The following is a 27,781-nucleotide window of genomic DNA, read 5'->3' as shown; positions in this document are numbered from 1 at the left end:
ATCACAGGAGAACACATAGTAAATTTGCTTATGCACACAGGAGCAAATTCTCATGAGCAAATGTACTTATGAGTAAATGTACTCGTGAGTAAATTTCTAGCCATGTAAACACAATATTATTAATTAAGTTTGTTACTGTGCCACTGATGCTTTCACACATTTCTTTGATTTTTAAGACAGATCAATGTACTAGCAGACTACCTCTGTTTGCTTATAGTATGTTAAATTTAAGATTTTTTATATCCTCTTCTCCAGATAAATTTGAAATTAATTTGAAAATACAGTGGTAGGTTGTAGATATAAGATGGGTCAAGAGGGGAAAGGGGGAGGAAGGGAGTTGGAGCATGATGTAGGGGGTATTCTATATGTACCTTTTTTTCTCACAATATTATAAGTGCAGGTACTATGCTGAGTACAATTTTATCTGTTGAACACTTAAATATTTAGTTAGTCTTGTTATGTGTAAAAAAAACAAAACCTTAATTGTCATGTATGAATCGGTAATAAAAATATTTATCATACACACACTTTCTAGAGATTAATTGTTTGGGCATATTGTTGTTATCCTGGTTTGTCCATTCATCTATCACAACTTTCTTCTTCCTCAAACCAATCTTAAATTTTAAGCAGTGGCCAACTCATCTTTTGGAATAGGATTGGTGGTGCCTTGAACATATATATGCAGAAAGATTTTAAAAATTTTCATTTTCTCCCGGGGGTCAAATGGGGGTTAAAAAATACAAAAACCTGGTTCCCTGAACTGACCTCTTACATTTTTTGCAGTATAGCCAACTCATCTTTTGATATATGATTGGTGGTCTCCTGTAGGGCAGAGAGGTTTACAGAAAACTAAGCATAAACTGTGACTGTCCACCTGTAAGGCTGTCTCGGTCAATTATTGTTGCATTGAATGTCCTTGGAAATTTAATTTTCATTTTAATGTTAATTTTCTTTTCATATTACATGTCATAGAAGCCTTTAAGTGTAATAAATAGTTCCATTTACAGTATACTTCTCTTGTTAGCTGTTGTGGTTTACTGTTCTGACATTGCAGGCTCTCATTACTTTTAGTACTTTGATTTAAAAAAAACCTTGCAAACTGAAAGTAGACCTCATGTGTACTCTAGTCTTGCCAGTCGAGTGTTTCCTGTATGTTGATCATTATGTTTGTGCAAAATGAGTTTGTCCACCAGAGTAATTCAAACAACTGAGAAGTATCACGGAAATACTTAAAGAAATGCACTCATAATCACTTTGAATCATTCACGAAGACCCCATGGCAAATCGGCGGATGATAAGTAACTCCAAAGAACAGCTGTAGGATAGACATGTCACTGTTGGTACAGTGCAGAAATTGGATGGTTGCATTCATCTGGAATTTCATAATTTCCGTCTGGATGTCCAGTCAAATGATATGTTGTGGTATGTTTTTTGTTTACACAAAGTATTTGCAATATTATCTGATGACATCTCTTACATTCAAGTTGCTACTGTAGTGTTTTTTTTTAGGTCAACTCAGGTGACCTAAATTTCTACTGTGTCTGTTTTCCTTCGCCATCGTGCGATGTGCGTTAACATTTGAACATTTTCAGCTTCTTTTCTGAAACCGCTCAACCAATTTCAACCAATTTTGGCATATAACATCTATGGGTGAAGGGGAACAAAAAATTTGAATTTCATGGTCCCTGACCCCCACCCCACCCCCACCCCGGGACCTGAGGGGTGGGACAAAACCACTAAAATTAATGCAATCTTTAAAAATCTTCTTTACACCTGGACATCAAGCCGTCAAACTGTTGGCATGATTGTAATATCATCATTGAGGCCTCTACCAAAACTGTGAAATTCATGGCCCCAGGGTCAGGGGTTCTGGTGCTAGCGTGGGGCTCTGTTGAATATATAGTGAAAATGCATTAATTTCTTTAAAAATCTTCTCCTCTGCTCATGGGTACTAATTAGCAAACAAACTAAATGCTTAATTATGATGAGGAAGGTCCACTGCGCCTCTTCCAAAAGTTTGAATTTCATGGCCCCTGGGTTAGGAGTTCTGGTGTTAGTTGGGCTCTAATGAAAATACATTAATTCTTTGAAAATCTTCTCCTCTGCACCTAAGTATTTAGCTGATATGAGCTGTAAGTACATTGAAGTTCACAATGCATAAATTCTTTAAAAATCTTCTTAATCAAGGGTGCTTCTTCGAAAATTGTGGCCCCAAGGTGAGGGGTTCTGCTGGGGGGGGGGGGGGGGGGGCTCTATATTGATTACGTACCCGTTAGTGAAAGTGCATTATTTTTTAAAAATCTTCTTCTCTGCTCCTATGTATTAAGCAGATAAACCAAGTATATAGTTGTGACAATTATGACCCGGCGAGTTTTCCTTTGAAGTCAGCCATACAATAACTGCGATACAGAACACTTTTAGTGAGCATTTCTTATGCAAATGAGCAGAAACTGTACTGTATCTGAAAAATATCAACGATACAGTACGGTTTATTTTTAGCGATGACAGAAAACTGAATCCGTATCTTAAATAATATAGACATAAGAATCAATCAAATTGCAAGATAGCGCTGTTAGTATTTATTCAAAATTTGAGATGAATTAAGAATAGAATTTTACAACATAAAGTTACCAGTGGCGGATTAAAAAATTTTAGGAAGGAGCAAGTGGGGGCAGTACACAAATGGTTTTCATCGAAAAAAAAAATGTTCAAACTGGAAAATCGGGAGTTTCGTGGGGGGGAGGGGGGGTGTGTAGATTCATAATCAGGCCTGATACTGTATGTGCGTGATCGTTTCGTGTTGATAAATTAAAAGTGTATACAAGTTTAGCAAACATAATTTTTGAAAGCCAAAAAAGAAAAAAAATCGAAAGGGGGGGGGGGGGGGAGTACCGATGCGCGCGAGTGAGTGCTGGATCTGCCTTGGTTCCTCTACATTTTGTTTCAAACATGAAGGTAATATGCCCCCTTTCTTACATCTGTTTCTTTCAATTTGGAGCCAAGAATTTTGTATACACATGTATGACGACCGGTCGATGACATTGTCGGACATTTCTCTCAGAATACAACCTCCCCGAAACATTTTTGCTTCAAATACATTCCCATATATGATTCTTATGTATCAAAATGTTTTGCACTAAATTTGTAGCTTATTTAAAAAAAAAAGTCAGCAAGAGCTAAATAGAAAGGAAAGAAACCTACACAATCAAAATAAATTAAATTTTGGGAAAACACATTAAATAATGCATCTCATAATTATAATTATTTAAATTGATAGATACCTGCACGTCCACCTCACTCGGTATTTCAGTTGTGACTGATAAAAATGGGGTACTAAATCATCTTTCTGCAAAATCATCTGATTGGTTGAGAGATGTATACCCAAATACACATGTAAAAAAGCAAGGTCAGAAGAAAGGTCATGTCACAAGTCATTTAGAATACTCGTTTCCTACTGTATCGGAGATACAGGGCGGGGCCCGGCTCGAGCTTTCGCTCTCGCCTTAAGTCCCGCCCTGTATCTCCGATACAGTAGGAAACTCGTACTCTAAATATAACTTATGATGATCATAGGCGCTTCTTCAAAAATTGTAAATAACTGAATATCTTGGTCCCTAGGTCTGGGGTTCTGGTGTAAGGATGGGGCTCTATTGATCATGTAGTGAAAATACATAAATTATTTTAAAATCATCTTCTCTCTCCCTGTATATAAAGCAGATAAAGTAGGTGCATGGTTATGATGATCAGGGGAGCCTCTTCCAAAATTGTGAAATTTGTGGCCCCAGGGTGAGGGGTTCTGCCTAGGGGGGTCTATTGATTATATAGTGAAAGTGCATTATTTCTTTTCAAACCTTCTCTGCTCCTTATATTAAGCAGATAAACCAAGTTTATAGTTATGATGAGCAAGGGCACCTCTTCCAAAATTGTAAATATTTTGGTCCCTGGGTTAGGGGTTCAGGTTCTGACGGGAAGGGGGGGGGTTTATTGATTACATAAAGTGCTTTATTTTCAGGTCACCTGAGAAACTCAGGTGACCTATTGCTATCTGTTTTCATCCATTGCTGTTCGTCAGTCATGAACTATTCAACATTTTCAGCTTTTTGGCATATAGAATCTATGGGTGAACGGGAACAAAAATTGTGATATTCTTGGCCCCTGCCCCACTGGGGCCTGAGGGGTGGGTCTAAAGCCATAAAAAATAATGCAATCTTTAAAAATCTTCTTCTTTACTCCTGGACATCAAGAAGTCAAACTGGTGGTATGATTGGCATGAGAATTAAGCCCGCTACCAAAATTGTGAAATTCATGGCCCCAGGGTCAGGGAGTTCTGGTGCTAGGGTGGGCTCAGGCCTGTTTTACAAAAGAACTTATGACTAAGGCCATCATTAAAAATATCTTTGTTTCCCCTAACCCAACCCTAAATTCTCAAGTTGGGTAGGTAGGTAAATTTTTTTTTTTCTCACAGTAACTCTGAATGAGATTGTAAAAAACTTAGGTCAAGTGTCACAGTAGATCCTTGCACAAAAAAGATCCCTCGCTACTCAGTGGTACATGTAAATATTGCCGAGTACAAGCCTAAGTTTGGAGCCCTTCACCTGGCAAATGTTCAAATGTTGTCAACCCAAAAATTCTCAAAACTTTAAAGCAGTTTAAAGAAGCAATAAATCTTCAAGAACCAAATTTACGAAAAATACACTTGACATCTGGTCGCCAGCGTGGCGCAGTGGTTAGAGCATCTGCTCAAGAGTGGAGAAGTATAAAGTGCTGATCCCTATGTCTCAAGTTCGAATCCACTGCGGTACATGGGGACTGGTCCTTTGGATGAAACCGTATAAACTGAGGCTCCGTATTCGAATCCATTGCAGGACATGGAGACTGGTAACCCAAGGTCCCATGTCGCAGTAGGTGTTGGCATGAAAAAGACCCCTCACTGCTCAGTGGCCCTGAGTGCCGAGTATAGGTATAAATTTGCAGCCCCTAGCTTATCTGCTCATGAGACGAACCTTACTATGCTTACTCTGTACCTTAATTTTAAAAGACAAGTTTGTAAATACCACCGGAACACTTCTAATTAGCCATGGTATATTTTATTAATGAAATATTTCAAGAGTGTCGGATTCTAAGAAGCTAAAGGCATAAGGCTGATACATTGCCGTTGTTTTATAACCAAACTACTCTGTGATCACATTTGGGCACCACTTTGTTTCCAACAAATACTTTATAATCACACCAGAGCAAAATCGGCCGCTCTAATAAAGACAGATTTTGATGAAAATGTATTTTATAAATTTGATAAAATTTTAAAAAATATATTTGAATAATCTTAGCAAAAAATTTTCAGTCGGTGCGATTTAATTGGGTCGGTTGCGTTAGGGGAAACAAAGGTATTTTTTTTATTTCGGCCTAAGACAAAAAAATTCAGTTGATTGTAAAATTTTGCAAAATTAATGATTCTGTTTGAAAATGCTCACATTGAAAATATCTTGTTAAATTCTTTTTAAAAGATTAAAACCATTTTCAAATCAATGTAAAATAGAGAGAATGAACAGAATTAAATTTTGGTCTTAGTTAAAAGTTCTTTTGTAAAATGGGCCCCTGTTGAATATACAGTTAAAATGCATTATTTCTTTAAAAAATCTCCTCCTTTGCTCCTGGGTAGTAAGGAAACAAATGCATAGTTATGATGAGGAAGGTGTCTCTTCCAGAATTGTGAATTTCATGGCCCCTGGTTCAGGGGTTCTGCTGTTAGGGTGGGGCTCTGTTTATTATATAGTGAAAATGAATTATTTCCTTAAAAAATCTTCTCCTCTGCTCCTCAGGGTAGTAAGGAAACAAATTAAATGCATAGTTATGATGAGAAAGGTTGTCTCTTTCAGAATAGTGAATTTCATGGCCCCTGGGTCAGGGGTTCTGGAGTTAGGGTGGGGCTCTGTTGATTATATAGTGAAAATGCATTATTTCCTTAAGAAATCTTCTCCTCTGCTCCTGGGTATTGAGCCAATGAATTAAATGCATTGGTATGATGAGTTAGGGTGTCTCTTCTAAAATTGTGTTATGGCCCCAGGGTCAGGGGTTCATTGAGGGGGGAGGGGTTATCTATAGATTATATAGTGAAAATGAATTATTGCTTTAAAAAATCTCCTCCCCTGCTTCTGGTTATTATGCAAACAAGCTAAATACATAATTATGATGAGGATGCATGTCTCTTTCAAAATTGTGAATATCATGGTCCCTGGGTCAGGGGTTCTCATGTTAGGGCGGGGCTCTAGTGATTATATAGTGAAAATGCATTAATTCTTTAAAAATCTTCTTCTCTGCTCCTGGGTATTAAGCAGATGAACTAAATGCATTGTTATGATGACCTAGGGTGCCTCTTCTAAAATTGTGAAATATATGGCCACAGGATCAGGGGTTCACTGAAGGGGGGGGGGGGGTCCTATAGATTATATAGTGAAAAGGAATTAATGCTTTGAAAATCTTTTCCACTGCTCCTGTGTATTAAGCAAACAAACTAAATACAAAGTTATGATGAGCTAGAGTGCTTCTTCCAAAACTGTGAATTTCATGGCCCCAGGGTCAGGGGTTCTGGTGTTAGGGCAGGGTTTTATTGATTATATAGTGAAAATGCATTCATTCTTTGAAAATCTTCTCTGTGCTTGGGTATTATGTAAACAAACTAAGTGCATGGTTATGATAGTAAAGGATTCCTCTTCCAAATCTGTGAAATTTTTGGCCCCAGGTTTGGGGGTTCTGGTGAAGGGGGGAGGGGCTATAGATTATATAGTGAAAATGCATAATTTCTTTGAATATCTTCTCTGCCTCTGGGCATATCAGAGTCAAACAGGAAAAGTTTTAATAAGCATGGGTATTTTTACCAGATTTATGCAATTCTTGACCATTAACTCAAGTGTTCTGGTGCTTGCCAGGGCTCTATTCATTTGTATTCTACCAACTACAGAGAGAAGTTATTCCCCTTTGTCATTCACCTTTGATAAGTAATCATTGTTAATAACGTATTTGAAAGGTTTATAGAATAAGAGAATTATGCAAGAATTTTTATTGTATTATACAGAAAGTACTTTCGTAGTTTTAATGACCAGGCAAACTTGTAAATAATAGATAGATAAAAATGAGATAAAAATAACTTATGTTATTAGATGTTCTTCAAAGACCAAGAGACAAATGTAGAATGTCATATAAATGGGTTAAAAGTAGTAGTACGGAAGAACTAATGCTTTGTTAATGTCTGCATGGTGATAGGGATAAATGGGGACAAGAAGAACTTACTGTATGAGCTGTTACTGAGTACTAGACTCAGTATTTAAATTATCATTGAATTTCTCTTGCTTTTGGGCAACAAAGCTTCCTCTCTATCAGTTTATTTTATACTTCTATGGATCCTCTAAATTGTTGTATTACACTCTGGTGACTGTTAAGGCCCTTGGGCCTCTTGTTTTTAATTATGTCTATGTATGATTGTTCGATTTTGATGGAATTTATGCCTAAAATTATATAAATATTTTGATTCACATGTATTTCACTACCGATCGAGAAGAAAAGCATTAATTAACAGAGTCCAAATTATTATGATTCATTCTTCAAGGGGTGGCAAATATTGTCCTCTTTAACAAGTATTTTGATTCATTGTAATTAATGGTGTATGTAACAATATGTTGGAACATTGGTGTATTAGGGTTTTACATGAATCAGAGAGTTTATATTTGTGTAAACAATGTACAGTGCCATGACAAAAAAAAAAGTATTCTCGATTCGTCAAAATAGTAGATGTTAACAGAGATACGCCTTATAAATGAACAAACATTAACATGATTAAATATCATAAAAAAATTATTTTATACTTACCGTATATTTGTGATATGTTTCTTACCCTTAATGATAATCTCGGTGGAGATTTGGCTCAGCTAGATATTTGGTCTGACGCCTCCACTGAATCTCGGGACAGTCCTTCATAATTCACGTCTGGAAATTCAGCCCCAACTTCGGCTGGCTATAGCAAGAATTATTCACCTAGGCGACACTGTCTTTCACTTCAATTAAGTCATTTAGTTAACTCTCTGTCACTATTATTTCCACATTGTTTACCGTCTAGGCATGTAAATCTCAACATAAAAACATTCACTGAAATCTACTTTCAAAATATGGATCCACTGACGTAATTGTTGATAAAATATTGTGAAACATCATTAAAATTTTTCTCTCACAATACACAGCCCAATAACAACACCATGATATATCAATAAAGTAATTTATTTAATTATATAATTATTGTAAAATGTTGATAGAATTCTCATCTTTAATAATAAGGTACATGTATATTCTTGTTTAGCACCACCCATGGAACAGTTAGTGCAAAAGTCAGTTTTGCAGTATAATCTTCACAGCAAATTTATGCAAAGATGTTTTCATTATAGGAAGACCAAATATTTTACTCATTGTTTTGGATGATTTCCGACCTATTCTACAAAGTTATGGAAACCAGTTGCTAAAGGCTCCTAACATGGATAAATTAGCAAGGGACTCGGTAGTCTTTACTAAAGCATTTGCTCAAGTGAGATTCTTCATTTTAAGTGCTAATTAGCTTGTTAAGTAACCTGAGTTTATGACATTACAATGATTTTGCAGTCATGTGACGAACCTTTATTAACTCACCTGAGCCAAAGGCTCAAGTGAGTTTTTCTGATCAAAATGTGTCTGGCGTCCTTCTGTCTGTTGTATGATGTTTGTTGTCTGAACTTTTCACATTTTCGATTTCTTCTCCAAAACCAATACCGGGCAGTTTGTTCATATGAAGGGTCAGTCGCACCCTCTTTCAAGGGGAGATAGTTAAGAATTAAGGAAAACTTAATGGCATCTTTTAAAAATCTTCTTCTCAAAACCACTGAGCCAGAAAAGATGAAACTAATACTTATATGAAAGCTTCATTACATAGTGCAAATTCAAATTTGTTCAAATCATGACCCCTGGGGTTAGGGTGCGGCCACAACATGGGATAAAAGTTATACATAGGAATATATAGGAAATATCTTAAAAAAATCTTCTTAAAAACAGCAAAGCAATGATCAGTCATAATAATACAGAAGCTTCTTAATATAGTACAAATTCAAGATTGTTCAAATTGTCCGGTCACAACAAGGCATCAAAGTCATGTATAAGAAACATATATAGGAAATATCTTTAAAAATCTTCATCTCAAGAACAGCAAAGCTGTGCACATGATCAGTCATATCAATAAAGAAGCATCCTCATGTAGTATAGATTTGTAGATTCAAGTTTGTTCAAATCATGATTCTGTGGTAGGGTGTGGCCATAACAGGGGATTAGAATTATACATAGGAATATATAAGAAATCATGCTGCAAACTACAGGTTGACATGGATGTTTCTTGCAATGTTCCTGCAAACATGTTGAGTTCCTGCTTATTTGCTGCAAGCTTGCAGCAATTGTCACAATGTTTACACAAGATTGCAGCTAGCAGCAATCATATCTGCTAACAAAAAAAGTTTTCTTCCTGTGATCAATTCTGATTGCTGCAAAACTTGCAGCAGACTTGTTGCTGATCTGCAGCTTGGTAACAGATGTTTTAATTGTTCATTTCTATTTGTGAATATTAATGAGCTAATCTGGTAATCAATGAGAATCTAGTTCACTATTTGACAGGCAGTAATTATGTAGTGATGAGAATGTCACACCCTACTGAAAGTCTAAGAATACTATATATATTTGTACTCAGCAAGGAAAAATTCACCACAAAATTAAATGTATTGTTAAGAATGAGCTTTATATGTTTTTAAACCTATTAATTTGTTGTAGCACTTAAAAATTGTACCCAATTTGTACATGATAGTCTCACTCTCAATGTGAATTATGGCATTATCTTTTACAGGCTGTTTCCAGCATATCATAATCAGAAAGTGAACCAAAGTGTTTGACTCTCACAAAAAACAAAAACCCACTGCTCTTCCAGTCACAATTTGAACACTAGACTTTAACAAAGTGAACAGGTTTAAGCTCACCTGAGCTTGCTAGGAAGGGGCCATAATAGATGATCAAAGTTTTATACAGGAATTTATAGGAAAATATTTTTAAAACGTGATTCTCAAGAACAGCAAATCTATGATTAGTCAGATAAATTTATATGGAAGTGTAGATTTAATTTTGTTCAAATCATGAACCTTGGGTGTAGGATGGGGCAACAAAAATGTGATCAAATTTCACCTAGGAATACATGTACATAGGGAAAAAAATCTTATGAAGAACCAGGGTCAAAGTGACTTAGCTGAGCATTGTGGCCCATGGGCCTCCTGTTTGTCTCTCGCAGTGTAATTTTAATACTGTAAACCAACTTTTATTAGCATGCAAGAAATATCCACGAGTTTCGCGACCTTCTTTAACTCGTGAATATTAATCACCGTGAACCATTTATTTTGCTTTGTATTTGTAGAGAATGTTTTCTCAGTCGTGAAAATTAATCATTGCGGACTGATTTCAAACTGACGAATCGCGAACGATAGTTGGTTTACAGTAATTTACCTATTCGTACCTGAATATGTTTTTGTCAGAGTTCATAGGCACTATGTATCTCATATCCAAGTTATCTGACATAAATAATTGATATGATTAATTCATAGCAAGCCCTTTGTGGACCCAGCAGGACTTCATTTCTAACAAGTCGTAGGCCAGACACGACAAAACTCTGGGATGTACATTATTACTGGCGAAAATCTTCTGGTAACTACACAACTCTGCCACAGTACTTCAAAGAAAATGGGTATCATACAGAATCCTTTGGAAAAATATTTCATCCAGGTAATAATGAGATTTAAATCTAAAAATTTAATCAAGGTGCACGAGTATTGCATGTCAGAAGGAGTATTTCTGAATTCCTGTTGCCAACATGAACTTAGATGGAGGGGGCTCTACGAAGGCAAATAACTGGGTCACAAATATTTGGATATATTGCAGCCGAGGAAGATGTCTATTATCATTGAAAAGCAACATGCATGTATTATTAGCTCACCTGATCCAAAGACTGTTTGTCATAGTAAACTTTTCACTTTTCATATTCTCCAGAACAACCTAATCAGTTTCAACCAAACATGGTAAAAAGTATCCTAATCAAAGGAAACTCAAATTTCTTCAAATGAAGAGCCTTTCCCTTTCTAATGAGGGATAATCAAAAGAAAGGCAAAAATAGGGTAAGTCCTTAAATACTCTTCTCATGAAACAATTGGCCAGGAAAGATGAGTGAAAACTTCCTGACATTATATGGATTAAAGTTTGTTCAAATTAAGCCTTCTTCTGAAGAAGAACGACTGGGCCATTATTGATATGCACTCATCCTCAAGTAGTGTAGAATAAAGTTTGTTCAAATCATGGCCCCCGAGACTAGGGTGAGGCTGTAATAGGAATTCAAAGTTTTACATGAAGATGTATAGGAAATTTATATTTAAAACATCTTTTCAAGAGTACCAGGGCCATACTAAATCGTATTTTAACATCAAATTTTCTTATGTGTGGATTTTTTTTTTTTTGGGGGGGGGGGGGGGGTCTGGAGGATGTTTGTCCAAAATATCTATCCCAGAAGGCTACAGTTCTGCAGCTAGTTTAGATCATGACACCTTTGAGCAAAGGTGGGGCCAAAATATGAGGTACCATTTGTCAGAAAACTATATAGCTATGTATGAACTTATTTAAATGTGTGTTTTACTTACTGTGGAATCATCATTGTTCGTGGAGACCAATGTTCATGGGTCACCTTTACCCACAAATTTACATCCCCATGAATGTTTTTTTTTTCAACATATTGATTCATTGAATCTACAGTATATAAGAAGTTACCAAGAAATTACATCCCCAGGAACCAGTAAAATTCTGCTGCCCACAAACATTGACCTCCATGAATTAAAATGATCCATAGAAGATATTTATGTTAAATATTTGTATGAGTTAAAAAAAAAGGTTGCAACATGTAATCCCTGTGAAAGTCAGTGTCAGGAAACAGAATCACCATGCAGATACAATGTCTGAAATTACAATATAAAATCATTTTATTTAATGCTAGATAAAATCAAACAAATGACTTATTCTATGGGATCATTTCCCTTGACCTGACCCGTGCAGTGACCTGACCTGACCTTGGCCATTGGTCAGGTCAGCGCACCTCATGGATCTTCATTTCACCATGTTTACCTTGCAAAGGGTAACTAATTGTATATTGATATGCAAACATTCTCAAGGTGTGTGGATATAATTTTTTTTCCCCAATTTATGGACCCTGGTATCAGGATGGTGATAATATCAGGGGTCAAATTTTACTTAATGCATGTATTCAGGAGAAAAAAATCTTATTAGAAAGTGTTTTGAAGAACAGCAAAGCCATATTAGTCATATTGATATTAAAGTATTTCCATTTAGAGTATTATGTGATTTCAAATTTGATTAAGTCATCAGCCCTTAGTCCAAGGGTGGGACCAAGCTATGTGAATATTTTGTGTGGGAATAAAGAAGGAAAAATAATTCTAACAATTTTTTTTCTGAAGAACAGCAGGGTTAAGGTGATTCATGTGGCCCATGGGCTTCTTGTTTAATATGGATGTTGACAGAATTAATTTCCTAAAAGAAATCTGTATTTCTTTAACAGGAATAGTTTCAGGAAAGACCACAGATTATCCCTACAGCTGGTCTGTTCCTCCATATTTACCGTCAACAGAACAATACCGCATGAAAAGGGTAACTTCTTCAGAATCTATTCTCACCATTTATTTTAAAGATTGATGATGGCCTTTTCTCTTTGAGTGATTTATCAAGTACATGCTTGAACATTGTTTCTAAACTCTTGATTTATATAAAGTGTTTTATAGTTTTATGGCAACATATAAAAGAAATGAAATATTTCATACGATTTTGGTGTTATTTTATTATATAATAAATGATATGTGTTATTATGGCATATGTGTTATTATTAAAAAGCTAATGATGGGGTTTAGGTTAAACAGATAAGTAGAAGAACATCTTGACAGAGTGCTTGCGAAAATTATGAAAGGTAAAACTGTAATTACCTTGGAAATATGTCTTGAAGCAGGGACCCCCCCCCCCCCCCAATTTGTTTACAAATTTTGTTTCTTACCTGGTGTATTTTTATTATACCGTACAACTGTACAAGACTATTCTCTAAATATAAGAAAAAGTGCAACATTTTATAATTTTGAGAAATTAAAAGCTCTTACATTTTTTTTGTTAGCTCACCTGATCCGAAGGCTCAAATGAGCTTTTCTGATTGAAATTTGTCCGTTGTCTGTCGTCGTAGTCGTTGTCGTAAACTTTTTACATTTTCATCTTCTTCTCAAGAACCACTGGGCCAATTTCAACCAAACTTGCCACAAAGTATCCTTGGGTAAAGGGGAATCAAGTTTGTTCAAATGAAGGGCCACACCTTCTTCCAAGGGGAGATAATTATGAATTCATGGAAAATTAATGGCATCATTTAAAATCTTCTTCTCAAAAACCACTGTGCTTGAAAATATGAAACTTATATGGAAGCATCCTCAGGTAGTGTAGATTCAAATTTGTTCAAATCATGATCCCCAGGGGTAGGGTGGGGCCACAATGGGCGATCAAAGTTTTACATAAGAAAACATAGGAAAAATCTTTAAAAATCTTCTTCTCAAGAACAACAAAACCATGATGGGTCATATTTATGTGGAAGCATCCTCAGGTAGTGTAGATTCAAGTTTGTTCCAGTCATGACCCCCGGGGGTAGGGTGGGGCCACAATGGGCGATCAAAGTTTTACATAAGAAAACATAGGAAAAATCTTTAAAAATCTTCTTCTCAAGAACAGCAAATCCATGATTGGTCATATTTATATGGAAGCATCCTCAGGTAGTGTAGATTCAAATTTGTTCAAATCATGACCCCCGGGTGAAGGGTGGGGCCACAATGAGCGATCAAAGTTTTACATAGGAATATACAGGAAAAATCTTTAAAAATCTTCTTCTTAAGAACAGCAAACCCATGATGGGTCATATTTATATGGAAGCATCCTCAGGTAGTGTAGATTCAAGTTTGTTCCAGTCATGACCCCCGGGGGTAGGGTGGGGCCACAATGGGCGATCAAAGTTTTACATAAGAAAACATAGGAAAAATCTTCTTCTCAAAAACAGCAAAGCCATGATTGGTCATATTTATATGGAAGCATCCTCAGGTAGTGTAGATTCAAATTTGTTCAAATCATGACCCCCAGGGGTAGGGTGGGGCCGCAATGGGGGATCAAAGTTTTACATAGGAATTTATAGGGAACATCTTTAAAAATCTTCTCAGGAACAGCAAAGCCATGATTAGTCATATTTAAATGGAAGCATCATCAGGTAATGTAGATTCAAATTTGTACAAATCATGATCCCCTGGAGAATAGAGGGGCCATAACAGGGGATCATACAAAGGATATATCAATCAAAATTTTCTTCTTAAGAACAGCAAAGCCATTATTTGTCATATTAATTCAAAAGCATCCCTATACAGTTTAGACTCAAGTTAGTTCAAATACCCCCCCCCCCCCCCCCCCCCCCGAACCAGTTTTATATTTAAACTTTTCAAGACTGAACTGATTTCTGCTTTTTCCTAGCCAGAGTGCTCAGGTGAGCGATGTGGCCCCTGGGCCTCTTGTTTAAAAAGGGGGGGGGGGGGGGGGCTATTGATCACTTCAGGCGCCTGTGACTAAAAAGAGACGAGTTTGATGTTCAGCAAGAACATGTTCAGCAGTGTCTACTCAAAATGAACCTTGCTCTATTCGGACCATGGCATAAGGCCCTATACCGTAAATATGACGTTTTGTTCAAAACTGAAATTTTTTATCAGTCACCTGAGTAACTTAGTTGACCTTTTGCAATCTTCAAATTCAAAAAAGCTTTTGAAATTGTATTTCATGTTCGATGCCATTGAAGCTTTTCAGGCTTTTGATTTGTATACACTTTTTATCTCACCTGAGCCAAAGACTCAAGTAAACTTTTCTGGTCAAATTTTGTCCAATGTCTGTCGTTGTTGTCAGTGTTATCGTCATAAAGTTTCTTTTTACAATTTCATCTTCTTCTCCAGAACCATTGGGTCAATTTCAACCAAACTTGACACAGAGTACCCTTGGGTGAAGAGGATTCAAGTTGTTGTTTTTTTTTTTTTTCAAATGAAGGGCCACACGCTTTTATAAGGGGAGATAATTAAGAAAAAGAAAAAAATTGGTAGGGGTCATTTAATAATCTTCTCAAGAACTACTGGGCCAGAAAAGATAAAATTTATATGAAAGCTTCCTGACATAGTGTAAATTCATGTTTGCTCAAATCATGACCTCCCAGGGTAAGGTAGGGCCACTATGAGCAATCAAAGTTTTGCATAGGTATAAATAGGGAAAATATTTAAAAATTGTCTTCTCAAGAACAACAAAGCCATGATCACTCATTTATATGGAAGTATCTTCAGATAGTGTAAATTTAAATTTGTTCAAATCATGACCCCTTGGGGGTATAGGGTGGGGCAACTATGGGCGAACAAAGTTTTACTTGGATATAAATAGAAAGAATCTTTAAAAATATTCTTCTCAAGAATAGGAAAGCCATGATAAATCATATTATTATGAAAGTATCCTCAGATAGTTTAGATTCAAATTTTTCAAATCATGACCCACTGGGGTTAGGATGGAGATACAATGAGGTCAAAGTTTTCCATAGGAATACATAGGAGGAATTATTAAAAAAATCTTCGGATGAAGAACAACAAACCCAGGGATAGGGTGGGGCTACAAAGGGTGATCAAGTTTTAAATGGTAATATATAGGAAAAAGAATCTGCAATAAAGAACAAGAAGGGCCATAGTTACTCAGGTGAGCGTTGTGTCCCATGGGCCTCTTGTTTATGTAGGTCTGCCCTGGTCCACAAGGCAAGCTACAGATGAATATTGTTTGTCCAGTGAATGTCTCCACACAGCCAGAACAGACTCTACCAGATATCCAATCAACACAGCATGCTATACAATTCATAGAAAATTGGACCAATCAGAGCAAACCATTCTTTCTGGCTCTTGGGTACCACAAACCTCACATCCCATTTAAATTTCCAGAGGAGTTCCTAAGTATATACAATCTTATAATAAAATGAAGATCTGTAATGACTTTTTAAAGAATGATTAGTTAGTATAGATAATTAGCATGTGATCATTGCTGAAAGAAAATTTCTGAAAAGAATGTTGAATATGCATAGTGTCTTCTAATGAAGTTTTGACTTAAGTTTGATGGTTTTGTATTAAAAAAAAAACAAAAAAACTTACTTCTGTCAAAACAGAATTGAGCCAGACATGAATAGAGTCCTTTTTTTTAGATGTTTAAATTTTAGATGATTTTATTTTGCCTTTGTAGAATTCTACCCCATAGAGGATATCAAACTAGCCAAGTACCCCACCAAACCCCCAGGACTACCCTCCGTAGCCTGGAATCCATGGGCTGATCTGAGAGAAAGAGATGATGTTAAGAGTCTTAATGTTAGTTTTCCTTATGGCCCAGTTCCTGACTACTTCCAGGTATACTATAACATGTAACCTGGAAATGTTATTATGCCCCCCTTCGCAGAAGGGAGGGCATATTGCTTTGCTGCTGTCTGTCTGTCAGTCGGTCTATCGTTCCATCAGCAGTTTGCGTTCATTTTCTTCGCAGTGGTTGCACATACTGAAGTGAAATTTGGTATACAGATTTATCATAAGAATATCGAGGTCAAGTTTTGTTTTGGGTACGATCGAGCAATTTTTGACAGAGTTATGGCCTTGGACTTAGAAAAATTCCAATTATTTGGGGGGGAGGGATGGGGGCATAAGTGTTTCAAAAACATCTCTTGTATTTTATGAGTGTTAATTTTCATGGATTTCTTACCCATATATTTTAAACTCCACAAATATTGGGAAATTGGTAAAGTCATTTATATGAAGACATTTGCCCATAAAATTTTTAGCAATCCACAAAAATTGGTCCCAACAAATTAGAATTCTGTGGACTCAGTATATCATGAACAGAAGCAAAGCCTGGGCACAAAATCACATAATGATAAAGGTGAACCCTGCTTGTATGTTTTATTAATTAAAAATAGTTACTTCCATTAATATGTTAACTTAATATATCTTGTTGAACTTGAAATTAAAGACACCACAGAGTCTGCCATATCTGTTTCATATTTGGATGTTTTACTAACTATAGATGATAAGGGCCAACTAAGAACTAAATTGCATGACAAACAAGATGACTTCAACTTTTCCATCATCTACTTTCCTCATTTATGTAATAATATTCTGCTATCACTTGAATATGTTTTTTTTTTCTTTTTAAGTTTTGATTCAAATTTGCTCAATTCAAAAGCCACAATTTTTCTTTTTGGATGGTGGTGGGTGGTTGTTGGGGGGGAGGGGAGGGGTTCAGAGTTCAGGAGTAGTAATCATGTGGTCAGTAGGAGCAACATTACACTTGCTTACTTGATTATTGTGACCCCTTTTCATGCACGGATCTGGGGGGGGGGGGGGGGGATCAGACACTCCCTGGAATTTGCAGAGTTATTAAAAATGTATACTTAAGCAAATAAAAAATGACTTTGGACCCCTCTAGAAAACATGGACCCCACCATCACCAAAACGAAATAGGTCTTTATCACTTTCGGGAAATGGATTTCACGTTTTTTTTGGGGGGGGGGTGTTTATTTGTTTGTTGTTTTTTTTTTTTTTTTGCTTGTCAAGAAATTTTCTGGGATTTATACGTTTGGAAAGGGAATTCATTTTTTCTTTCTTTCTTTCTGGTTAAGAAATTTCTGGGTTGGAAGTTTTTTTGACTGGGGTGGACCCCCCCTGGAAAAAATTCCTGGATCCATGCCTGCCTTTTGCATCTTGTTCTTTAGGATCACTGGTATACTCTCTTAACATTTCATTTGTTCTTACAGAAGAAGATGATTCAGAGTTACTATGCCTCAGTGACCTACATAGATGACCTTTTGGGTCATGTGCTGACTGCCTTACACAAGAATGGCTTCACCAAAAACACTATCACTGTACTTCTTGGAGATCATGGTAAACTGTGATGTCACAAGTTGTAAAATGTCTTACTAATATTCTGTACATAGACCAAGTAATTTTCTAATGACTTTTTCCACAGGTTGGGCCCTCGGTGAGAACCAAGAATGGTCCAAGTTCAGTAATTTTGAGGTGGCCACTCAAGTACCTTTGTTGGTGTCAGTACCAGGATTGACCTTTGACCTTCTCCATAGACCTCCTCAACATATCTCTTTATCCAAAATGGCAGACAGTAAATATCAGAGCACAGATGGTCTTGTAGAACTGGTAGACATTTTTCCTTCTCTTGTGGAACTTGCAGGACTGCCCGTCTTAAAGACCTGTCCACAGAGTTCCTTTAATATAACACTGTGTACAGAAGGACACAGCTTTGTGCCTTTGATAAGAAATGCTACAAAACCAGACATTTATCCTCCCCTGACTAGCTGGAAGTCTGGAGTATTTAGTCAGTATCCCCGTCCAAGTCTGAAGCCTCAGGAGAACAGTGATCAACCAAAGGCAGTGGACAGCAGGATCATGGGCTACTCCTTAAGATCCAAGAATAGCAGATACACAGAATGGATTCAGTTTTATCCCAACAACTTCACAATTAACTGGAACAAAGTATTTGCCAGGGAGCTGTATTTACATGACACAGATCCAGAAGAACATTACAATGTTGCCTCTTTTCCTTCATACCAACCTATTGTACATAAACTGTCTGTAAAACTGAGACAAGGCTGGAGAGCAGCACTGCCACAAAACTTCAAGTATATCTCCTCATTCAATTAAGAAATAAATAACAAGTTTGAAAACTTCACTGGGAAATGAAGTGGGTCGGTCACATGATCAAATCCTGTGAAGGCCAAAAGCCTTCTCAGAAGATTTCATCTCGTACCGACCCACTTCATTTCCCAGTGAAATTTTTAAACTTGTTATTTATTACTTATATATACATTTGAGCTGAACAATCAAATATAAATATTGCACTAACTGTCCGTCATAGATTTTGAAAAAATTATGCAAGGTGTAAATCGGCTTGAAAAGTGGTTGAGCTTCGAATATATCTGGCAAAGGATTCTGTTTTGAATGGAATATTTTGTGAAAGGCTACTTGTGGTCAATAATAGTGAGCATATTGTTGCCTGGGAATTTTGGTATTCGTGAGAACCGATATTCGATATTGAAAAGGCACAAGAAACACGTCGGATGTTTGAATATATTAAATCTGGAGGAATTTTGGTTGGAAAGGTATGGATGGAGACACTAGTCTGAGCCAGTTAACTTTAAATCAAGATTCTCTGTATAAAATTTGACCAAAAACATCATATCTACAATTTCAGTAAGGCATATTTATTATGATGTAGACATACATGTAGAGACACTGGCAACAGCTTACTATTAAGACATCACTCTTGATGCATGTGATGATGGACGTGTGCTTTCCGAGATGTTTGTGGCATGTATTCATTGATATTTTCCAGCAGATTTGCAAATTAATTGTGAGTAAAGTTTATTGAAGAAAACATTTTATTGAATACCATCCAGAGTTTATGATGAAGATGAAACTAATGGTCTACAGGAAAAATAAGGATAAACGATGAGACCGCCCAGGCTGACATAAAACTTATAACGTAGTTTTTTATTCTCTATGTAAAATTGCCAAAGAATTTGATTAAATACTTGTTTACATTTTAAATAAAATGATTATAATTTTACGTGCACATTTTGTACATTTTTTGTACACGAAAAGCATGCTAAAATTGATAAGTAGAACAAGTCATTTTTTATTAGATATTATTACGCCGTGTGATTAGGTCACCTAATGACCTATGACCTTTAAAAAACTTCATACAGGTATGAGGATATTTGCTCTCTGCATGTTTATATAATAGAGAGATACCACAAATGTATATAATCCTGCATAAATAAAAAGAATTTATTTGTATCTTTATTGTGGTATTTTAATACGTTTGTATATGCAGTGTACCACCTTGTTAATTTGGTTTTATCAGAATTCTGTAGTTTTCTTCTGCTTTCAGGTCAAAAATATTCAAAACACGTTCCGAACCTCTTTAAATTTACTTTGGATTTAAAAGTATTCCTCATCTGATTTCATGACTGTTCAAAACAATGGAAAGGTTTGAAATGACATTAGCACCATGCAGTTCATGCTCACTAGTCCATGAATAAAAGGGGTGTTCGATTAGGCTATTGTATTGTGTCACTGTTGGATATCTAAATGGGCTAGATCCCATTGTATTACAGCAAAGTTGGATATATGAATGGGTAAATGTTTCTTTTGGGTCCAAAAAGGGGAGGGTTTTTTTAAGTAAGATAGAAAAAACATAATTGAGAAGCAAAAAATAGCGCATGTAAAAATGACAACCCCTTCTAAAAAAGGGGGAATCAGTTTCACGGGTGCTTGAGCCCCCCCCCCCCTCCGATATAGACTCCCCCGCGGGCCTTTTCGACTTTTTTTCTCAAAAATTATCTATGAGTGACATAACTGTGATATAATCTGTACCAACAATTCGAAAAATTACCTGAAACAAACATTTTATAAAGTCTACCCCAATAATACAAAGTATTTTACAATAGGAACAAGAATATACCTTAATAGCTTTATATTTAAACTTTATTTGCTCATTTATAACGAAATTTAGATCGGTCAGGTCATTACATATTTGGTCAGGTCATTAAATTTTCATGAAAAATATGATTAAATAATTATCAATGCCGCAAAAATGTTACTTAAACCCTATAATACAAAGTATTTTACAATGTGAACAAGAATATATCTCGGTAGTTTTAAATTTAAACTTTATATGCTCATTTATAACGAAATTTAGGTTGGTCAGGTCATTACATATTTGGTCAGGTCATTAAATTTTCATGAAAAATATGATTAAATAATTATCAATGCCGCAAAAATGTTTCTGAAACCCTCTAACACAAAGTATTATACAATATAAACAAGAATATATCTCAATAGTTTTAAATTTAAACTTTATATGCTCATTTATAACGGAATTTATGTTGGTCATGTCAGTCAGGTCTTTAGTAGATCAGGTCTTTAGTATGTCCCTCGGGGTAGTGTATGGGGGGGGGGGGGGGTCCTGTCCTCAAGCACCTGTGTCAGTTTAAACTCAAAACCCTAATTCGTGGTGCTGGGGATATATACTCACTCTTAAAAGGGGGTTAAGTTTCAGACTGTTATCAGAAAACCCCTTCCCCATAGGCACTTGATTTCAGGAAGGTGTAATTATGTATTTTTCTAGGTGTGTCTCAATACACTCATTAAAATAAAAGAAAAAATGACTGAAATTAGCACGTTTTAAGAATATCATATTACTGTATATAAAAAGAGTGATATGATATTTTTAAAACGTGCTAATTTCAGCCATTTTTTATTTTTATTTTAAGGTATTCAATGTATATAACGACCATATTTTGTACCTAATAAATGAATGGTCCGAAATGATTAATCATGGTAACATTTTGAAGGTGTTATGAAATAAACATACCCCACCAAAGGAATTTACAAAATTTTAATTACTGTCCAATTAATTGCACCTTAAATTTTACATTGACGTCTATGGGTAGCGCGCATGTTTTATTAAGATATTGTAAAACGTAATGTGAATTTCATACAATTCTCTTGGTGAAAATATGCATGGACTTTCTTTTTATTAAAATATGAAATAAAATGAATCATTTACCACAGATATTTTGACAAAATTAAAATTTTCCTCTTTTCATCAAGGGCAGATAACTCTTCAAAAACTTTTCAGGTGCAAAATGATCAGCTTCTTACTTGTTATCAGTCATGTGAATTTGGCTCATTTCACTTTCATCGTTATCTAGCAATGTATTTTTAACTAGTTTAAAACGATTCAAAATTGTTCAAAATCCCTTCTTTATACATTGAATACCTTAATGAGTATATTCATGCAGACACATCCAGAAAAAATACAATACACAAATTACACCCCTCATGAAACCATAAGCGCCTTTGCCCTTCCCCACTTTGAGTTGCCTGTGATAGGTAGTGTTTCGATTTAAAACTTCATATTTTCCAATAAAAAACACTCATTCCCTGTGCTTTGTGGATTTTTAGATAAGCTCTTTTCGGTTTTCTTTCTTTTTTTTCGAGAGGGAGAGAGTTGGTTAGCATGGTTAGTTTTGTGTAATGATGATTAATAATTTGTATAATATTTGTGATCCATGTGTGTGTCACTGTGGCCTTGACAACAAAGTAAACACTGGCACCTACTGCTTGCTTGGACATATTACAACGTGCTTTTGTTTACGGTTCGTCACTAAACTTACTATTTTGTAAAACGTATTTTGATTAGTTTATTTTTCCGGAAGCCAGTTTGCTCAGCCAATTATAGACAGTTTTTCAGATGTTTGAGAGCAACATTAAGGAATATAACTTAGACAACTTGCATTTTCATATTTATTGGTATTTTTAAACGTTTTAAAAAGGTAAATTGTGTATTACAATATGTACGGTAACTGTCAGGGAGGGGACGTACTTTTAAATCAAATGTTTTCTGATTCTTTATAGTAGAGGTGAATTTACTTACTTTATAGTAGTGAATTTACTTTTGTAGTCAGAAATTCCTCTGTATGTAATTGTTATTCCCTATGTGTATCGTGTAGTATACATCCAATAAGTATAGATCATGCTTAGTTCATTATCGTTTTGAAACTTAGACTTGGATTGTTATTCAGCTTGTGCATGAATCTTTAGACAGGTAATGAAGGTAACATGATGGCGCACATGTTACCACATGGGCATATTATCCGCTCTATTCTCTCTCATGTATTGTGTATTGATTATATGTGTAATAGAGAACAAAGATGCCCTTGTGATCATACACCAATTAAGTATGCCAAATCAGATATTTCCTATCGATTTGTTATAAATGCCAATTTGATAAAATAAGGGTGACATATTAGGGGAAAGGGGTTACATTGTAACAGGAAAGGAGGAATTGTATGACTGGACCAGGAATTGAACCCAGGACTCCTGCATCACTCGTCAGGTGCTCTACCGACTGAGCTACCCAGGCTGATATCCAGGGCCCAAACCATTACATTCCTCCCTCCTTAAATTGTCTTCGCCCTCGAAGACACAACCAAGTTCTTATTTGCCCCTGGCAGAACTTTCACCTGCAAGTCCAGGGGTGGTCAACGGCACCAAATCTGTAACAGGAAAGGAGAAAATGTATGGCTGGATCAGGAATCGAACCCGGGACCCCTGCATCACTAGTCAGGTGCTCTTCCGACTGAGCTACCCAGGCTGATATCCATGGCTCAAACCATTACACATTTTAACATTTGTGTTTTCACAAAAGTGAATTGGATTGAGCAGCAGGCACAGCCTATTTTAGCTGTTTTCCTAAACAAGGTCAAAGATGAAGGTGAACCAAGATGAATACTCACAAAGTTAAAATATCAAATAAAGCAGGCATTATGTAGAAAAAGAAATGCATATCAGTTGTACATGTAGCCCAATAATTTTGCTGAAATCAAAAATAAGTACTCAAAATAAACTCTAGTCACTTGTAGTATTATATGTGGTCATGTGGATGGCAGGTTTTGGATATAGAATAACAAAATAAAAGTTGCCAGTTTACAAATAAAAATATTCATTGTACTACATATGAACTTTAATACTTTTTGAGATAGGCATTGATCAATTTGCAGAACTATTATATTTAAGTTTCATTTTTGGATGAATAGCCTGTCTGCATGAAATATTCATCATTTAATAAATTAGATTTGTTAATGATTATTTCATGTTTATAGGAGAACAAACATTTTACAAACTTTTCATATATAATGATTATCAGATAGATAACGATGCAGAACAATGTTGCCATTTGCAAGTATTTGTATTATGAAAGTTTTTTATTTATTGACATTTTATATTAAATGGAATTTTTTTATAACTTAGGATTCAAAATGGCACAGAATGCCTTGGAACATCAGTTGCTTGAGGCAACAAGGATCATGGAGCAGCAAGTGGATGCTGAGATTGAGAAGTTAGATCGTATGGATGATGATGACTTTGATAAACTTCGTGAGAGGAGATTGGAAGCCATGAGGCAAGCCCAGAAACAGAAACAGGAACTGCTTGCCAAAGGTCACGGGAAATACTACGAAATAGCCACAGAAAAAGATTTCTTTGATGAGTGCAAAAGGAGCAAGAAAGTTGTGTGTCATTTTTATAGGGACAGTACATTTAGATGCAAAATTGTTGACAAACACCTAGAAATTTTGGCTCCCAAGCATGTGGAGACAAAATTTATTAAGATTAATGCAGAGAAATGTCCATTTTTAGTAGAAAGGCTTAGAATTGTTGTAATGCCTACTATCTGTGTTGCCATTGAAGGCAAAACTACGGACTATATTGTGGGCTTTGATGATCTGGGAGGAGTTGATGATTTCCCCACAGAGATGCTGGAATGGAGATTGGGCCGTGCTCAGGCAATCAATTACCAGGGGGATCTTTTGAATCCTCCAGAGATAGGGGAGAAAAAGAAAGGGGGAATTTTAGGATATAGTAAAACATCAAAAACCATCAAAGGACGGGATGATGATGGTAGCAGTGATGAAGATGACTGGTGACCATATACAGTTCCTGTGTTCTTTTATCACTTTACTGACATAAAATTTTCATATTTATTTCATGCATTAACAGACATTTATTAGTCAAAAAAATTGCATTATCAAATCATTCATTTAATAAATGGATGTTAAGCTATTAAAATTTGTGTTTTGATATCAGACTTCACAGTGTACTCTGAAATTCCTGTAGTAAATGACTGTATACTATGATAGGTGTTGCAATGATTCACATGTTCATTTTCAATTCATTTTACTTGACACTGCACTTCATATGCTAATCACGGGAGGGAAAAGGCTGCGTCCCTCTTGAATTCTGTATTTACTATATAATGTCAGCAGATCTATGTAGTACTCTAATGAGCAAGATCTGCCAGTGTTGGACATGTCAGTGGATTTACAGGACGTTTTAGCAGAAAAAATGGATTTTAGTGGAAAATTTGTAGACATTAGCAGAATTTAAAATACGTATAGGATGTGGTCATTTAAGCGGGATTTAATTAAGGATACCGATACATACCACAAACAAATTTTCTTATCTCCCATACAGTGGAGTTACATTGCTATTTTTTCAATCCATGTATATCTTTCAATCAAAATCTAATTAGAAAATTTTGATTATGTGAAAAGTAAAAATAGACAAAGGAAGATGTTCCTAGAAACTTTTCAGTAACTAAACTTATGTATTTCTTAAATTTTTCAAAAATTATTTTTAGCTGTAAAGTTACATTTTCCTACTTTTCACCAAATTATGCAGCTTGGTCAAACATAAAGTCGTTCAACTAAACAAATATCACTTCTGTAGTCAGAGAGGCCTCTATTTAAGCAAAGATATTTAAATTTTGAAAGAAAAAAATTTTGTGTTATTTATCCTTAAGTCAACTATACATATACCTTTTCCGTTGGCCAGGTTAAGTCTGCTGCTCCTTTCTTACCAATGGCATGGGAGGTGGAAGTAAGATTTTGAGAAGGATTAAGTTTACTTTAATACAGTTGAATTAATAACTAAATATGTCAGATTGGATATATGAGATCTGGAGTGTTTTACAGAGCATCTCCAAAAACATCAGATTTTAACAATTCATCAACTCTGCACTGAAACCAGTGTGTCACACATGCTTCTCTTCCCTTGATTCGTTTTTTCTACCCCTTTACCAGTGTTCTTCTTGTACAAGTATGAAATGTATGTGTTAGAGAGTTTTATTCAAGTGAAGATTTTAACCTTTACCATCAGGCCCGTTTCAAAAACGGGAGGGGGGGGGCTTCCCCCCCCCCCCCCCCCAAAAAAAAAAATCTGACAAGCAAAAAAAAAAAATAATAATAATAATAATAATAAACTGACCAAAAGTGGGGGGGGGGGGGATGGACTTCCCAAAATTATCTGAAAAGCAAAATAAAAAAAAAATTCTGTCCAAATCCTGGAATTTGCCAGTGCTTGACCTTACAACAAAAGGGGGGGGGTAACCAGCATCTAAAGAAAAATTTACTGCATGTACAGCAGAATACTATACTCGGAAAAAAGTGCCCCCCCCCCCCCCGCGCGTTCTACGGGAAACCTCCATTAGAATTGGAAACTTAGTCACTGATCTGCTGACAATCATGATCAATTTTTGCTGAGTTTATATTGATTGTTAAAAAGAATTAAAGAGCTAGGTTCACTTTATGCATAAAATGGCCCTGTAGATATACCAATTTATTGATTAACACCTTATGTTCCATTTTAAACATCAAGATAAAGTAGAGACATAGTGCTTTCATTTCCTATTAAAATTTTTTACAATGTTCTTGAATTTTAAGGAAAACAGGTAGGCCTATATTTATGTACTTACAGAGAAGAAAAATAATACGAGCGCACAAATAAAACATATTTTGTAATCCCCAGAAACGGTTCTATCAGTAAATAATTGCATATTTTAGATCAGAGATTGCGCTCTATATAAAATATCGAAAAATAGCTTTAGAAATAGGCTGTTTTTGTAGAATTCTTCAGGATATGAGGAAAATGACGCATTTCATGACGTCATAATGCATTGACTAGCCAGAAAATTACGTCATTTTTGGTAGATTCGCAATCTCCAAATGTCTAAATGAAATTTAATGCATTGTCAACTAAAACTAAGCAGTTTCAGTTTTTCAGAAATTCACAGGGCCAAAAAAGGCCCTAAGTGAACCTTGTTCTTTATATCTGACATAAAATCTGCTTTAATGTTCATTGAATTTTTACAGGTAATTTTTTTCGTTACTATGTCCAGTAAAGTTCCTGCTAAAATGTCCGTTCACACCTTTAGAAAATGAACTACGCCAAGACCTGCAACCAGTGTCTCCCAATATGAAAATTTTTGGCACATTTATCACCTTGAGGAGAAAAAAGGGCTATATTTGACAGCACATTTGGATGCTACTATACGTACGCTGGAATACTGACCACACACCTCTGTTCTAAAACTGTCTCCAAATTTGAATAAATTTATAAAATATTCTTTCACACAATTTTGTATTGACCAAACTGAAAAAAAAATTGAGAATCCAAATAGAAAAATGGGATAAATTTTACTACCGGTTTGAAGAGCCCCCCCCCCTTTTCTTGCTCTAAATCTAATGCGTGTTTCAAAGCTAAAAGCCTAAGTACATGTTTAAAACACTTTGTAAATGTTCCAAAGACGAATTGTGTATTCATTCTCAGTAATACGTCAACAATGCATGCTCCTTTTGAATTACCTTTGTCACTCGCATGAACTGTTATTATCTGCTCCCATTTATAATCATTCATTTTCAGCTTTGTCCTTGAAATGGCAGATCGAGAAGAAGCTCCATTTGCCTATAGCAAAACTGGGCGATACTCGTAAATATGTTCTACGCTTATTTAGGCCTAATACTAGTACTAAGGATGCTTTTATATTTAGGGTCCGTCACAACAATGAGCTACAGTCGATGGGCAACAGTGGCGGATCCAGGAATTTCATAACGGGGGGTGGGGCACAGTAGAAGGCAGGGCCCGGGAATTGAAGCCCCCAGTGGGTTCAGGGCAAAGCCCTGGTGGGGGTCCGGGGGCTT

At 35.8% G+C, this 27,781-nt stretch overlaps 2 protein-coding genes across 2 annotated transcripts; both read left to right on the top strand.

The window, feature by feature from the left end:
- The first annotated feature begins 1,163 nt into the window (after positions 1-1,163).
- On the top strand, positions 1,164-18,941 carry LOC133192036 (iduronate 2-sulfatase-like). The gene is made up of 8 exons (XM_061327877.1): positions 1,164-1,422; positions 8,433-8,569; positions 10,650-10,827; positions 12,662-12,750; positions 15,929-16,139; positions 16,423-16,583; positions 17,981-18,107; positions 18,193-18,941. Exons 1-8 carry the CDS (start codon positions 1,329-1,331, stop codon positions 18,879-18,881), a joined length of 1,686 nt encoding a protein of 561 aa, XP_061183861.1. The 5' UTR covers positions 1,164-1,328; the 3' UTR covers positions 18,882-18,941.
- Positions 18,942-22,506: 3,565 nt separating this feature from the next.
- On the top strand, positions 22,507-24,937 carry LOC133192639 (thioredoxin domain-containing protein 9-like). The gene is made up of 2 exons (XM_061328638.1): positions 22,507-22,579; positions 24,057-24,937. Exon 2 carries the CDS (start codon positions 24,065-24,067, stop codon positions 24,728-24,730), a length of 666 nt encoding a protein of 221 aa, XP_061184622.1. The 5' UTR covers positions 22,507-22,579; positions 24,057-24,064; the 3' UTR covers positions 24,731-24,937.
- Positions 24,938-27,781: the final 2,844 nt, after the last annotated feature.

The sequence above is a fragment of the Saccostrea echinata genome, unplaced genomic scaffold, assembly GCF_033153115.1.
Source record: "Saccostrea echinata isolate AGI-Se365-2 ecotype Australia unplaced genomic scaffold, CSIRO_AGI_Sech_v1 ptg000025l, whole genome shotgun sequence".
Lineage (NCBI taxonomy): Eukaryota > Metazoa > Mollusca > Bivalvia > Ostreida > Ostreidae > Saccostrea > Saccostrea echinata.
This window is presented reverse-complemented; position numbering and strand designations above follow the sequence as displayed.